The sequence below is a fragment of the Diceros bicornis genome, chromosome 10, assembly GCF_020826845.1.
Source record: "Diceros bicornis minor isolate mBicDic1 chromosome 10, mDicBic1.mat.cur, whole genome shotgun sequence".
In the NCBI taxonomy this organism is placed as follows: domain Eukaryota; kingdom Metazoa; phylum Chordata; class Mammalia; order Perissodactyla; family Rhinocerotidae; genus Diceros; species Diceros bicornis.
Window position 1 is genome coordinate 25,831,857 of NC_080749.1, and position 17,068 is coordinate 25,848,924.

Consider the following 17,068-nt stretch of genomic DNA (forward strand, 5'->3'; position numbering starts at 1 on the left):
CTATATGAGGAATAAATGATAGATAAAATAAAATAAGGGTAGATACAAATGTGAAAGTCAACTATATTACTCCCAGCTTATACTGGAACCTTTAAGGTATATTAATGTCTTTTTTTTTTTTTTCTTACTATGTTAATTGCAAGCAGTACTTTAGAGTTTTTTGGGCTATCTTTTATCCAATAAGGTATAATTCTGGGCAGTATACGAGTACTCAGGAGGGACAATTGAGCTTAAAAGAACAACACTCAGTCCTCTTATTGTAGGGTAATGAGGACGACAGGGGCTCTACACATGCAGTCCCGAGTGTGAATTTGTCTCTACCATTTCCGCACTTTAGTTTTAAGGCACAGTTACAGCTGCAGTGAGCTTAAGTTTTCTCATCCACAGAACAGAAATATTAATAATAGGTTTGCAAAGATTAAATGAGATAATGGTACTTGTCACATTAATGACAGCTAATATTATTCATCATATCAGAAAAATAAAACTGAGAGCATGAATAATTGAAAAATATTTGGACCAAGAAGTGACTCAAGTATAAGAATTAATTATCACCAGAGAGTACAACTGCAGACCATTTGCCATGAATTGTTACAGTTGTTTATTTTTCCTTGGAATAAATTACCTTTGGTTTTCGTGAAAGAGGCAAATATATGTATATATATAAAATATATAAATACGAATAAATATTTGTTAATTTAAACAATGAATGTGCCTATAGTCATGTATTAGTATTTATCCTTATAGTAAAGTGTTCCTGCTATAGTTACTATAACAAACAGCTCATGTGGGTAATACATAAGTTAAGAGCAGCTTAGTGTTTCAGGATATGGAGAGTGGCAGGGCAGGCAGACTGTTTCTAGTCTCCTTCAGTGTGGCCCAAAGATCCTCAGTATTTTCCTCAGAAAACGATCTGCTTGGAAGAAAACAATAGGAGCTGGCTGGGGTGATGGATAGACTTGGGGCCTGATTTTTGAGGCTGGTTTCACATTAGACTTAGGCTAAGGAAGGCAAGGAAAGAAAGAGTCTCTCAAAAAAGAGTCCAGTAGAGGGAGGACAGAGAAGAGAGAAAATAAAGAGGCCAATAGTGTAAGAAGTAAGAGAAAGGTCAGAGAGTCATTCACAGGGAATCTAAAAGATGAAAGGATAAAATAAAGTACAATTACTGGCAGGATTTGTGATACTCTGATGAGTTCAGAAGCTGAACTGTCAAAAGTTCATCTCAAGTTTTTCTATTAGTGGAAAGATGTATCAGTCCTTAACAAGGTTTCACTTTGGAATAAAGGGGAAAGGAACATCATTCAGCTTGTGAGGTAGCCAGAAATGAAAGAGTTATCCTTGACAATGCCTATTCCTCAACCTTCATATCCAATTAATTAAGTTCCTTTATATTTTTACTCTTTGATATCTCTATAATCTTCCCATATTTCTCTATCTCTGTTGTTTCCACTCTAGTCCAGGCTTCTATCATCTTTTACTAAAACCACTATAGCAGCCAACTAACTTGTCTCCCAGAGTCCACCACTCACCCACCACCCACCTCGGACCTCTTCAGTTGTCTACTAAATATAATAGCTAGAGTGATCTTTTCCAAAGGCAAAACTAGTCATGTAGCACACCATCCTTAAAACACTTCCTTGGTTTCCATTATCTTTAGTATTAACATAAAAGTCAACAATCTATCCTATAAAGGCTGGCATGATTTGGTTTCTATTTCTTTAGCTCTCTCAGCTTGTATAGCACATGTCTCTTGTTCTGTGGTTCTTACTATTCAGTCTACATTGGTCTTCCTTCAATTTCTTATCATATATAAAATATTTCAATACTTGTCAAAATGACTGAATTAATAATTATTTATCCTAATGAGTATTATTAGTGAGAAAATATTATTGCTCAACATTTGGTTAATAATCGTAAATAGAGTTTGCTAAGTGGAAATAAGTCTTTAGGATTTTCTCAAAGATAAACTCACCAAATTACTGCTAGCTATCGATCTATAATTAGAAATAGAAAATTGTGCCCAAATTTTTTGCAGGTAGAACATCTTTTACTTTATGCAATTCATAGAGACTTTTGGGAAGTATTTCACATTCATGATAAAGTATTTGAACAATTTTCTACTAGACTTTGATGAATTTCTTGTGAGAAGGCCACCTAACTGACTATCAGTCTTGAGAGACACCTAATGTCCTTTAACTGGTCTCTCAAGGGTTTTAATGACCATTAACCAGGCATTCTTTTTAAAACAATGATTATCTAATGATTTTTCCCTCACTCCTGTAAAAAATCCTGTACAAAGAGGAAATCTTTGCATTAGCTTTTTTAGAAAGGGTCTTCTCTTATGGCAAGTTTGAAATAAACATTTGAACAAGTTTATAACTAATTCACTCAAGTTGCTTTAACAGTACTAACCTGAGATGGGTAAAGAGCTAGCATAAATAAATAAGAGTACTTTAGTGGTCAAATACTCTCAGATCTACTAGTGGTACTCAAGCCAACCTTCTAGTATTATGAGTGGAAACTCTTGAAAAACACTGTGAATTTAAAACCTGCATTTCTTATTGCTTTCATTAAAAGATTAATCATTGCTCAAACATAGTCTGATTTTAAATTTTCAGTATGCTTCAAAGAGTTTGATATATCTTTATGGATTACTAATTACCATTTCCTCCATTCTCCTCCAAATCACTCTATCATGCTTAGGGGACATAAAGTTGAAGAGAAACTGTGTCTTGTTTGGTTTTGCAGTCATGGCAAACAGCAGGTGCTCAATTGAGATTCATTCAATAAAATAATAACTGACCCAGAAATCACAATATACCGAAATTTAAGCCAAGATTAGGATAATGTGATGCTAAATATTTTGAGTTCAACAACTGCATTTACATGTATGTCTCATTTCAGCTATGTTTTCTACTTTGGGAAAAGTTACTCTTTTTTTTAATGATCAATTCAACAACATTTACTGAGAACCTGTGATTCAACCTGCTGGGTCAGGAAGTGCTAAGAACAGGTTCCCTGTCTTATTTGCATAGTCTAGTTCTATAGAAGTATGTGCAACAGGAAGTTGATAATAAGTTTGAGTCATGGGGGAAACCAATCCTTCCAAATATTCTATATTTTCTCTATGAAAATACAACTATTCGCGCATCAGCAAAAAGGAGTCTTCAAATCTGTTTATTTAGAAATCTATAAATTTTAAAGAGATTTGTTCTAAAATTTTTTCTTCTTGTGAAACTGAATTTCTAGTTATCAGATTACTATGTGCAACATAATTATAGCATTCTACAATTGTTAGGATGTAGCATATTATTAAAGCTCTGAATAATTAATTACAACTTTCAATTAACATAGAATTGGATAATAGAGAAAAGAATATAAAAGGGACTTGTGATTATTACAAATTGAATAACAAACATTTTTTTAAGTTGTAACACGTGCAAATCTTTTACCTCTTGAAATAACAGTTTCTAACCCAGTTCCATTAATAAAGGCCCGTTTGATTGTTTGTGTTTTAATATCTGTCCAGTATAAACGTTCTTCAGATGCATCGAAGTCTATCACAGTAACATCATCAATATCAGGGACTGTAAAGGCCGTGATAAAATTAAAATATGGATTATCAATATCCACTCCTCTGATTTCAGAACGCCTTGCATAGAGAAGAAATTTTTTCATTTCTAGAAAAGAAATAGAAATAAGTGTTTTTCTCTTATAAGCTTGGCAAGTTTGAAGCAGTCTAGAAATTCTAAAATATTACTTGTTGATGATTTAACAGATTTTTAACACCAGAAAATCATAATCAAGATTTGATGGAAACATTAATGCAGAAATGATTTATTTTTAAATTAAAGTACTTAATAGAAACAAATGTAAAACAAGTTAGAATCTTAAGTCATCATTTTTCTTTAGTTAGAAATGCCAAGAAATTCTCAGTACTTGATTTAATCTTAGAATTTCAAATAAACTTGCTAAAATACATGAACTCTACATATGTCCAACGACCATAGTATTTGTTTTTGTACATAATTGTAACAATATTGCATTGCATTAAATGCTTTCTGAAGGAATCTAAGAACATTTTTTTCTATACTACCTTTGAATGAAATGAAATTAAACATTGCTTTTAAAAATCATGTGCATGTTTTCCCTATGAAAATTAGAGTTCTAATAATGTTAAAGCGTGCTTTATTGTAAATTTTTGTAAATCTGTAGTAATTAACATTGTGAGGCATTGTATCATTTTTACTTCCCTATGCACTTTTCTTGCACTGAGTTTGTGAAATATCAGTAGATGAAATAGAAATAGGAGTCACAGATGTTCTATTCTTTCATTGTTCTCTTTGAGTTTGAGATATGTTATGATTGTATAAAATTAATTAAATCCACATATGCCTAAATTTCTGAATTAAGATTTTGTAAGTAGATTCTTCTCTGTCCTTAAAAGTAACTGCTTTGCAAATAAACAAAAATGACTCAAAATTAAAACAAAACAAACCAGAAAAACTCCACAAGTCTGGTTTTCATTCACAAATTTTATTATTTTTTTTTTAGTTTAAATGTGCTATTCATTTTTTACAGATCTTTCCAATTTATATATTTTACTTCATTTTTCCCCCCTTCAAGTTGATAATCCCCTACAAAATGATGCTAAAGTGACTTTAGGAGAGCAGGAGGAGATTAAAGCTGTTAAGTACCTCTTTGTTATGCAGGTTACCTACATCATCATTTTCTGATAATGCACTTTCCCTTACAAATCTCCCTGTTTTGTACAGATAAATTCTGCTAACACACCAAATCAGAAAGTTGCAAGAAAAAATGCATAAGGTAATAAATAGCAAAGTGCAGCATATCACATATTTAAAGAATTTGTCAGTCTCCCCAAAAATAGATGAATCATCAATATTCTGGCAATAGCACCACCTTGAATGTTTTTAAGAACAGTGAAAACCTCTTCTGCTTTACATTGAGGAAAATCTGAATGCTAACACAATTTGACAGCATTCAATTTGAATTTTAGATAAGAACTTTAAGAAATTTACCATAGCAGGTCTTCTTGTCTGAGGAAAGCTTCATCAAGTGGGGGCACGCACAAGCAGCGCTCCTATTATGATTGATCAGACACATGTGAGAGCAGGGCCCTTTGCCATCATTAGCTGCACAGGGATTGGGAGCTGTAATTACACAGTGAAATATTAACAATAAAGAAGGAAGAATATATTAGGGAACCTCGGAGGTTGACCAGGGTTATTCACTTAATGATTCAAAGTAAAGTTCCCTACATGGCACCCATTACTAGGGTGATTAATATGACAACAATAGACAATCATATACAGCAATTACATTAATAAAAACATTTTTCCTCCTCAAAGATAACAACTAGGATAACTCCCTCAATTTTCTCTAAGATGAATGGTATACATCCTATTGCCTTAGAAGCAAAGGTTTTTGCCTTTCCCCAGGAAACTGCTGTTACATATATATCCTTCCTTCAGGCCATTTCCTGTTTTTCAAATCAGAAGTCTATGTGAAAAAATGTTTGTCTTCTTTCATTATTAAGACATGTACTTCTTCATTTTTTTTCTGTATTGATTGATTCCATGGCTCAAGTTTGCTTCACATACACACACTTACTAAATTCTACTGTATAAATAAATTGTGATATATTCAAATTTAGAATGGAATGTTAAATTTTGCAGTTCAATGTCATTCTCACATTCTTTCATGTTTCTTGTCTGTCATCATGCTTTTTGGATAAGATTTTAATCACAATTGATCAATAACTGTTCTCTTAAATCTTATTTTTATAGGGCTTATCTAGTAAAATAAAGTCTTTAGAGCCAGGCTACTAAATTGAAGGCAGAAAAGAGTTACATCTTCTTATCCCACCAGTAGTATTTTAGTTTTCAACTAACGATATCTTCCTAACAGGTGGACCTATTGCTTAGAGTACTTAATATCTATCATGTAGAGTTTTAAAGGACAAAGAATAAAAAACAATGGGATATAATAAAATTGTAGAAGATATGGGAATTAACTGAATTTGATAAATACTCAATGTGGCTTTTGGCAGTCTTCAGCGCCCTTCCCCCAAGGTAATAAAAATAATCCACATCTTTGCATTTGATAAAATAAATAAAAGGAAATGAAAGACTCGGAAACATTTTCCTAAGAAAATCAATTAAAAACAAAAACTATTAGAAAAGAGTGGAAGCTAAAGTCTAGAGATTGCTTAGGAACGCAAGTCCCTCTATCACATGGAGTAAGTGCCACATATTCTACTTTCTTCCCTTTTAACTTTATCTACAATTGGAGTCCCTAAGCAAATGCAAGTTAGAGAAGCAAGAGAGTAGGTGTGAGGATTATTGAGGAGGAAAGGTGTTGCAGGAGAGGAGGTGAAATGAAGAGTCACTGTTGGAGAACTGCTAGATGCCTAGAGTCAGGGTCCCCTAGCTGTGGTAGATAAATAAAACTGAGTCTTCAACACTTGAAAAAAAGAAGAGGATGAGGAAGAAGAAGAAAAACAGAAAGCATAAAGAGGAGTCAAGGAGGAGAAGGAGGAGGAAGAGGGAGAAATTTATTTGAAAACATTGACATAGGGAATGCTATTCATCTTAAGGAAATTCAAAACATAATCCATGACAGCTCGATGATGGGTACTTGGATTTCATTTTGGACATTACTATTGTTAGCCAAGAATCATACTAGCTCTTCTCAACATCTTGTAATTGTGATAAAATACTTTTTAAAAACAAAGATAAGATATTAAATTTCTATATACCTACTAAAGAATTATATTGACTTTGTAGCCCAATATCCATATTAATGATAACACTGTAAGGTAATAGTCACAATATTTTGTGCTTCACAGCATGGAAAATCCACAATGATATCTTACTTTCAATTTTTATCTCTTCCTACTTTGAAATAATGCTATTAAATCTTTTTGAAGTTTCTTTCTAACCATGCATTTGAACAGATACCTATTCTAATTACCAAATTAAGGAATTTCGTTCACAATACTCACATTCTAGTCCAAAGCAGGGATTAGCATATAGTGACGTCTAAGCCAAATCTGGTCCACTAATAATAAAGTTTTATTGGCACATAGCTATGCCATTAGTTTACATGTTATCTATGGCTGTTTTCACACTACAAATAGCAGAGGTGAGCAGTTTCAGCAGAGACCATATGGCCCACAAAGCCTTAAAATATTTATTACCTGGCATTTTACAGAAAAGATTTGCCAACACCTAATATAAAGTAATTAACTATTTTACAAGAAATACTGTGGCAAAATCCAATATCAATATGGGGGTTGTAAACTCGTACAAGACCAAAAGTATCCCATTTATTTGTATTCAGGAAATGGGAAAAGCTGAAATGCTGTAAGCAATCTTAACAGATGAAATTTAAATATAGCTGTGCAGACTGGGTTCACTGATAGTTCATGTTATCTAAACTCAAGTTGACCAAACAAAGAACCTCAGAAACAAGTGTAACACTCATCCTTATATTTATGCATTAAATAAATATTTATGAAGCATCTATTTTTTCTGCCTTGTTTTAAGAAGCTGGGATATAATAGTAGACAAGACATAGTTTTTGTACCAAGGAGTGTACGAGTCTGTACTCCAACCCTATACACCATTCTCTCCAATACTATGGTCACTGGCTTAATTTAGGTTCTCTGTATCTCTTGCTTGGATTGCTGTGCTAACTTTCTAACTACCCTCTTGATTTCCAGTCTCTCTTCATTGCGTAGTTATCTTTCTAAAACTTAGGCTTGATCATGTAGCTGCCTTGCTTAAAAACCTTGGATGGCTTCCCACTCTCTTTCTCACAAAGTCAATCTTATCTCCTACCATTTTCCCCAAGATTCCTCGGCACTTGCCAGATTGGTCTACCTGTTGTTTTCATGCATCCGCCAGGTCTTTATCTGGATCCACTCCACTTATTTTTGTTAAAGATGGCATCAGTCTTCCAAACTCAAAAAATTTTAACTTCAGAGCATTTTCTTCACTTCTCTTTCACTACCATATTTAATCAGTTGTCAAGTATTGTCAGACTTTTCCTAATGTGTTTCCTTCTTTCCATTTTTACCTCTCTTTTTCCAACATGAAGTTTTATCTCATCACTTTTGTATGACCCTTATGGCCATGGAACTGGTACACTATGGTACCTCCCAGAATATGCCAATCTCTTTCTCTAGGATACCAACCTATCTTCCAATCTCTTTCTCTAAGATACCAACCTATCTTCCAGGCTTATCTACCACTTTCCTTCTACATACACAGAATGCACATGCCAAAATGGACTGCTCATTGTTCTCTGAAAATCTATAACTTGTCCTTTTTCGCCTTTACACGACGTATTTTTTTCCTGTAGAATTTCATCACCACCATCTTTTCATTAACCTTCCTTCATGAACCAGCTCAAGACATTTTTCTTCCACAAGTCATTTTCTAATGGAGACAGCTAGTGCTGATTTCTTTCATCACTAAATATTAGTTTTAATTATTGACTATAGAAGGCATTAGGACATTTATTGTTTACTGTCCTATTTTCTGATTGTCTTTGACATTAAAGAGGTTCAGAACAGGCCTCCCCAAGATGTGCCACTTTGGCATGTGGGATATTTTGAGCTAAAGGCAATCGAGACCTTGCAGGCTCAAGAGAAACTTTTACCTCTCCCTTAAAGAATTTAAATTGGGGGCCTTGTCCATAATAGGAGTTACCACCAGAAATAACTTTTTATGACCTACTTGTATGGCAAGGCAAACTTCTAATTAGTGAACATCTGCTCTTCTTATCAACCCATGAATTACCCTCCTCCCCTCTGAAGACTCAGGCCCCTATCCCATGCCTCAGCTCAATATGGCATACAGACCTCACTTTACCTTTTTGTCTCTGACCCTCTCACGTATGTGGGGTTTCTGTATGTATGCAATTAAATTTGATTTTCTCCTATTAATCTGTCTTAATTTAATTCTTATACCAGCCAGAGGAACCTAGAAGGGTAGAGGAAAATGTTCTTCCTCCTCCACAACATATATTCATATATTTTATATCAGTATACACCAGCGTTTCTAGCTAAATCAGGGTTTCGCAAGTTTTTTTCTATAAATGGCCAGATAGTAAATATTTCCACCTTTGCAGGCCTTATGCCCCTTCATAGTAACTAGCCAACTTTGCTATTGTAGCACAAAAGCAGCCATAAAACAATATGTGAATCAATGGGCATGTCTATGTTCAAATAAAACTTCTTTGTTTATAAAAGAGGCAGAAGGCTGAATGTAGCCTAAGGGCCTTAGTTTGTCAACCTCTGAGCTAGAGTATAAGTGTTAAGCTGGCAGGAACTATGACCGAAATACATACAGATTGTCTTTTCCTAAAATTTCTATGCTATCTATTATTGTGTTAGACTTGACACTTGGGTTTACATGTATGTTCAAAAAAGGCAGCAATCTAAAATTTGGAAAATGAGTTTATCTTGTAAAGTGCATCATAGCTCTAGGTGAAGAGACTAAAAAATGCATAACAACAATACTTTATAGGAGAACCAAATGTTAATTACGCAATCACACAAGACCGATGTCTCCTCTGTGAAGAAAACAATATCATTAAAGATAATTTCATATTTTATGCAAATTATATCTAGTTGCTGTCCATTTCTCATCAGCAAAAAATAAACACTTTAAACCCAAACAATTATTTTATCCATTAAATTTAAATAAAATATATGCAAATGTTGGTGCAATATAAAATATGTATGATATTTATTTACCTAATAAAACTATGCCCAAAGCACAAGAATGCTAGGATACAAACTGTTGGATAAGAAGATTTTCTCCCTCCTATGTAGCCATTTATGATAGTAACTAATATTCATCCCGTTAATGAACTTTATCAGTACAAAAATAATTACTAATACAATAAAATAATTTATCTATATTATTTTCCTTTTAGAAAAGAATTTAATATTTTTAAAGAAAAGAATTTTCAGAAGGATCTTACAATTAGACACTAATTCCAAATCCTATTTTCCTTTGACAAATATCTTCAAATTATAAGTTAATATTGAAGAAGTAGGGTGAATTTCTTATTCAAAATGCACATATATAACAACATATGTGCAAATAAAAGATATTTTAATTACTTTAGTTTCACCAGATTCCAGCCATGATAGGCATACAGGCGCTACTTTCATCAAATTATATCATATTTTATGAGTTAATTTTATATTATACCCTATTTTTATGAAGTTAAAAAAAAAACGTCTAGGGGCCGGCCCGGTGGCACAAGCGGTTAAGTGTGCGCGCTCCGCTGTGGTGGTCTGGGGTTTGCCAGTTCGGATCCCGCGCGCGCACCAACGGACCACTTGGCAAGCCATGCTGTGGCGGCATCCCATATAAAGTGGAGGAAGATGGGCATGGATGTTAGCCTAGGGCCAGTCTTCCTCAGCAAAAAAAAAAAAAAAAAAAAAGAGGAGGATTGGCAGATGTTAGCACAGGGCTGATTTTCCTCACACATACAAAAAAATAAAATGTCTAAAAATCTGACCTGATCTTCCATTGATATCTTTACTTCAAAGAGAAAATTTTTAAAAGCCACAAATACTATTTCCATTTATTTGTGCACAGTTCTCTGTTAAAGGGTCAAAACAAACATGTAATATCATATTATATTTATCGGTGAAGTGTATCTTAAAATATCAATGAAATTTCAATTATTCTAAAGAGGTGACATGTCTTTCTGGTATCTTCATTTACTGGCTGCTTATTTCATTTTCTGTATGACTTGAAAGAACAAGCATTTGTGTCAGGAAAGTTTCTATCTTTACAATGATTTTATAATCACAAAAAGCTCTTTATCTAGAACAGTGGTTCTCAAACAGTGGTGGTGGGGATTTTGCCTCCCAGGGCACATTTGGGAATGTCTGGAGACATTTTTGGTTGACACGCCTTGGGGTACTATTGGCATCTTGTGAGTAGAGGCCAGGGATACTAATAAACTTTCTACAATGCACAGGAAAACCACCACAACTAAGAATTCTGGCCAAAAATGTGAAAAATGCAGAGGTTGAAAAGTCCTGGTCTCAGAGGAGAACTATGGATTCTGCGTCTTCATGGATCTGAATGAAGGGCTCTAAATCATTTTGGTTTGTATGACTGAGGCAAGTACATCAAACAAACCAATACCAAGGAACAAGAAATTTCATGATTCCTTTCTTACCAATCTTTTCTACCACTCCAAGGTAGACTGTATTGTATCATATTTTAAAAATAACAATTTATAATGCAGCTAAACTTACTACCTGCATATTAATTCCTTTGTAGTTTTGTTATTTGTATTATATTTTGCCAAAGAAATACTGCTAAAAATGGTAATTAAGTTTTTCAGATGAACCAACAAAGCCCATTAATTCATAATATGGCCTTCAGATGATACAGAAGGATTCATTCAAAAAGTAAATTAAGTGCTAGTCTATACCTGGTACTGAACGCAGAGGACTATGTTTTATAGGAAGGAGTATAAGAGAAGACGGTGAGTTCCACTTTGATTCTTTTATATCAATAATTGGAATGAGGCAGCAATGTATCTTTGGCATGTTTCAACTCCCATTTCTCCTCTTCATTGTTCATTCTTCTCTCTCTTCAACCAGGCTCCCAGTACTGCAGGATGTTCTTTTTTTTTTTATTTTATATTTATTTTGTTCCCCCAAAGCCCCAGTAGATAGTTGTATGTCATAGCTGCACATCCTTCTAGTTGCTGGATGTGGGACACGGCCTCAGCATGGCCGGAGAAGCGGTGCGTGGGTGAGCACCTGGGATCTGAACCCGGGCCGCCAGTAGCGGAGCCCGCGCACTTAACCGCTCAGCCACGGGGCCGGCCCTGCATGATGTTCTAAGCACCTCATTATAGGAGCCTCACAAGTTTACTCAAATCTCAAAAATTCCTCCTTGCTATGATATCATCTGCCTTTCATTTCACTGCAGTCAGAATTCTCGTTTCTTCAAAGCTGCTGATTGAAACTATAAGTAAAGGTGAAAGCATTTTGATTTAACTATTTCTCACCAGCTTTCCATTCCTAGAAATATTAGCATTTTAAAATAGGGATCATGTTAAACAAAATGAATCTCCCACTGATAGTACAGAAATATATGAAATAAAGAGATGTTATTAAACAGAGGGAAAACAATATTTTGTAACAGAATTAATAATATATAGGATGGAGGGTACACACACATATACACATACATATATATACATCTATACACATATATACACACACACACATATATATAGAGAGAGAGAGAGAGAGAGGAATTTGGTTTATATGACAGGTAGTTGGATCTTGATACAGTGAACTGGGGAAGTGAACAGTTTAAGCAACGTGCAAATATTTGAGATTCACCTCCACCACACTGAAACATGGTTTTAAGAGTATTTGTTTGTTTTTCCTTAAACTCTTTTATTAATCATATGAAAAATGTTGCTTGTGATTGCATATATTAATGTCCCATAAGGAACCCCTCATTCTTCAAGTTTCATAAGCGATACTTTGTCCCCTAAAGAAGCAATATTACTAATATTCCTTGAAACTAGAATCTTTTTTCTTTTTTTGCAAAATAAGATCAGCTGGTTTTCCTACAAATGATGTCAAGAAAAGTTTCATTTTCTAGAGAAATATGTTCCTGAAGCAATTGGAGGCACTTATATCATTTCCATGTTAAAAACACTGAGAAACAGCCTGTAATTCTCCTTATATTGTTATAACATAATAGGCAAGTGAGATAAAAATTGATAGAAATAGTAAATGTTCCAAATATGGAATACTTTATTTTTATCGCAATATGCTAGATGAGTACTAAGTGTTTTTATAAGAATTATTTCTTTTATTCCTCTTATTGGACATTTTTCTTTATAAAAATAAATTACCTCCATTTTACAGAAGAGTAAACTTAGTTTTGAAAAAGGTAAAAAAACTTATTTACAATCATACAGCTATTAAGATGGGGAATATAGTTTCAGATTCCAGAGCATGAGCTCTAACCACTATACATACTATCTCTCTAAATGAAGCAATTCACTTAGAATCATTCATTCATTCATTTAACAGTTCATGGACACCTTACAAAAAAGGGATGAGGGATGGAAGTGTAATTTTTATAAAGATATTTAATCTAATTGTAACTGTGAAGAAACTTCTCATCTCTCATCCATTCTGTTTCTGTACTTTGATTTGTTTTTCTAAGGGATATTGTCATATTAATGTGTTATATGAAACAGTTATATGGTTTTAAGAACAAAATTAAAAGGGACAGTTGAGTCATCAGCCGTTTTTTGTCTTTGAAAGAAAAATAAAATGGTCTCTGCAAAATATTACTATTTTTATCAACAAATATTTATTAAGTCCCCATTGAACTGAGTCCTTTTCAGAAGGAAGAAAAGTTTCTTCAAGAAGAGAAAAACTTCTTATAATTGGTGAAAGTACAATGGATAAAGCATTTGTAACACTCTCTATTTAAAGTGACAATCATATTCTGGAGTCATATCAAGGAAAGATTCCAATCAGAACAAAGAAAGAAAGCAATATGGAAGAAAATTGAAAAAAACCCATAGTTGCGGAATCTTTCTGAATTCATGAAAAAATTCAACTCCCCTGGGTGTTTAATCATAACTAGAAGTCATGATTAAGAAAACACCTTTGGACTGAGAGAGGACACAGAGAAAGATAGCAAACCTGCTGGATGAGAGAAGGTGTGCATATAACAGAAGAAAGTTATACTTTCTCTGTGTTTACAAACAACTTCCCTTATCAGGTGAAGGGGTGGTGATGTGTAAAACAAACTAAGAGAATTGTGTGTCTGTCTGCCTGTCTGTGCATCTGTGTATTTGCCTATCATTTACTTAACAATGCTTATATAGTGCTTAGTATTTGCCAGGTATCTTCTAAGTGCTTTAAAGAGGCTAATGTACTTAATTTTTGCAAGGATTCCATTTTACAGATGAAAAAACTAAGACAGATAATGGTCACACAGTCAAGAAATGACAAAAGTTAGAATGTGAACCCAAACAGTCTGGCTCTAGAATCTTACTCTTGATTACTACATCTCTTAAGCTGATTACTATCAAGGTCATCTTTTTCGCATTTACATTGTGTTACTTAATAATATAAGCCTATTGTTTAATAAATTATATTTTTTATTAAAAAGACTTCAAAATTCATACTAATATCTAACCTCAGACATACTTAGGATCCCTAGGACATATGCAAACCACTCCAGTAAAATTGTTCTAAATAAAATTATGGCTGACTTTCCTCCAGTCTGCCAAATCCAGTGAATACATGTACGTCTTTATCTTTCTTGACATCTCTGTAAGAGTTAACACAGTTGGCCACTGTCATCTGAAACTCAGTTTTTTTGACTGTGTTCCCTTTTTCTGGAATTTCTTAGTCACCGTCTTCTCAGCTTTCTTCTTTGCACTCCTCTTTAATGTCAGTTTTCTCTAAGGTTCTGTCCTCACTCTCTTCCTATTTTCTGTAATGCTCTTAGGAAATCTCATCTATCTTCTTGTTTTCAAGCTACAACTGAATAATTACCAAAGCTCTAGCTCCAGCTCAAACTCTCCTTGCCTTTATGGCCCTGAACATTCAACTGTGTCCCAGAGGTACCTCAAATTCAGCATATCTAAAGTTTAATTTTTCAATTTATCCTTTAATCCAGATGCCAGTAAACCTCGGCCTGCAGGCTAATACTGGCATGTAAACTACTTTTTTAAGTGGTTGAAAAAAATAAAAATAAAGAATAACATTTCAGGGGCTGGCCCCATGGTGTAGCAGTTAAGTGCATGCGCTCCACTGCTGGCGGCCCAGGTTCAGATCGCGGGTGCGCACCGAGGCGCTGCTTGTCAGGCCATGCTGTGGCGGCATCCCCCACATGAAGTGGAGGAGGATGGGCACAGATGTTAGCCCAGGGCCAGTCTTTCTCAGCAAAAAGAGGAAGATTGGCATGAATGTTAGCTTAGGGCTGATCTTCCTCAAAAAAAAAAAAGAAAGAAGAATAACATTTTATAACACATGAGAATTATATGAAATTCAAATTGCAATGTCCATAAATAAAATTTTATTGACTATACCCATTCATTTTAGTTATGACTGCTTTCACACAAAACAACAGAGTTGAGTAGTTGCAACAGAGACCATATGGCCCATAAAGCCTAAAATACTTACTATCTGGCATTAAAAAAGAAACAACAGGCCCAAAATGGAGTCACTTGTGCTAAGCCCCACATCAGTAAACCAAGATTTAATACCTAACCTAATTGCAGTTGAATCTTTCCAAGGAATGTGACCTTTAACCAGTCAATCTGGAATCACTTGGTCAGCACTAGTGAGGTCATCTGCCTGATAGACCCCCGCCTTCCCCCAAAGGGGGTGACTGTCTGAAACAATCCACTCTTTGCTAGAAACTTTCGTTCCCCCACCCCGTCTGCTTAGAAAAGCTTTCCACTTTTTATAGCTTTTCAGAGCTCCTTTCTATCAACTAGATAGAATGTTGCCCGATTCATGAATCATTGGGTGAAACCAATTAGATCTTCAAATTTACTTAGTTGAATTTTGTTTTTTTAACAGATTTGGTGGCAGCAGTGGGATCAAAGGAGACCTCTGCTTCATGGAAAATGAGAAACATAGACATGGTACCCATGAACCCTTTTGAGTTTTCTGTCTTCCTTGCCATTTTTGAAAGCTGTGGATGAGTTCCTCTCGGTTCTGTGCTCCACTTTCTGTGTTGAGCTCCCGATCTAACTGGCTTTCCAGTCAGTTCCACATTGGGAACTGCTGGTAGTTCAGACCACAATTCCCCCATTTGAGTGGAAAACCCCAGCCCTTGGTTCTGTCCCCAGACTCTATGCCAGGAACTGCTGACATTTTAGTCTGTAGGTTCCCATTCATTTGGAATTGTTCCCCAGATTCCACGTCGGGAACAGCTGGTGGCAGTTCCCCATTTGTTTGGAATCAGTCCAGAGTTACCATTCTTTGCAGTCTGCTGGTTCAATCCTTTCCCTAATCTCCAGTTCCACAGGAATTGGTGGTGGAGTGCACAGGGCCTTCCTTGGCTGGACTGCATTAACATCTCTTGTTTTCTGCTGGTGTATTAAGGTGCACATATTTGTTTGTCTTGTTTTGTGTAGGTAAAAGCTACCGCTAATGGGAATCTTGGAAGCCAAAAAGCCACAAAAATTGATGGGTATGGGTCAAGCCCTTAAAAGCTGTTAGAGTGCTCACCACCTAACTCTAAGACACCCGCTTTAGGATAAGTTGGGCATGGAATGGGTTAGATTGACACTAGGTCACCTACCAAACTCAAGAAAATTTCCATGCAATGAGGTACCCCGTAAAACACCACACAATTTCCAATTCAGCAGCACATCCCTCTTAGGTATTAGTTTGGCTCTGAGAGATTCAAAGGTTTAGCTAAAAAAGAATGGAATCCTTAAGCTCCAAAGAGTCAAAGGCACCACCTTCCAGTACACTATTTAATGTCCATGAACTATAGTCCTGGAATCTAGAAATATCTATAAAAATGACAAAAAATAAAGACACAAAATGTATCTAGAACAACACCTAGGCCCTCATATCGCACCCTCCTCCCTAGGGTGGACTAAAACACTGGCCCAGGGGTCAATGCCTCAGTTGTAACCAACTGGAACACTGGAAAAGAGACTATCTTGAAAGGGTCTATGCAAATTTTTCAACATCAACTCGAATGCTGCCATATCTACCCTGCAAAGAAGGGCCCCCATATAGGCCCCTCCCAGAGTTGATGAGACTCCAAATGATTTTCTGGTAATCAGCTACATTATTCCCTTAAACAGCCAAGAAAAAACTAAAAGTAAAGTTAATAAAAAAATCTGTCAAATTTTGGTAGATACTAGAGCTACACCCTCTACTTTAAACCTCACTTGAAGCCTTCAGATGGGATCCTGGGAAAAACCAGCAGAAGCTGGCTAAAGGTGAAAATTCTTATCAGAGTTTGCTCTCCCGGTTCTCTGTCTGTAG

The 17,068-nt window shown here is 35.0% G+C and overlaps 1 protein-coding gene across 1 annotated transcript in view; it reads right to left on the minus strand.

Moving 5' to 3' along the window:
* Nucleotides 1-17,068, minus strand: part of LRP1B (LDL receptor related protein 1B) — a 1,024,768-nt gene that overhangs the window by 581,161 nt on the left and 426,539 nt on the right. The window contains exons 25-26 of the mRNA XM_058548897.1: nt 5,043-5,174; nt 3,453-3,680 (exon numbers count right to left, since the gene is read on the minus strand). Coding sequence (XP_058404880.1) covers nt 3,453-3,680; nt 5,043-5,174 — 360 coding nt within the window. The remainder of the gene's footprint in view (nt 1-3,452; nt 3,681-5,042; nt 5,175-17,068) is intronic.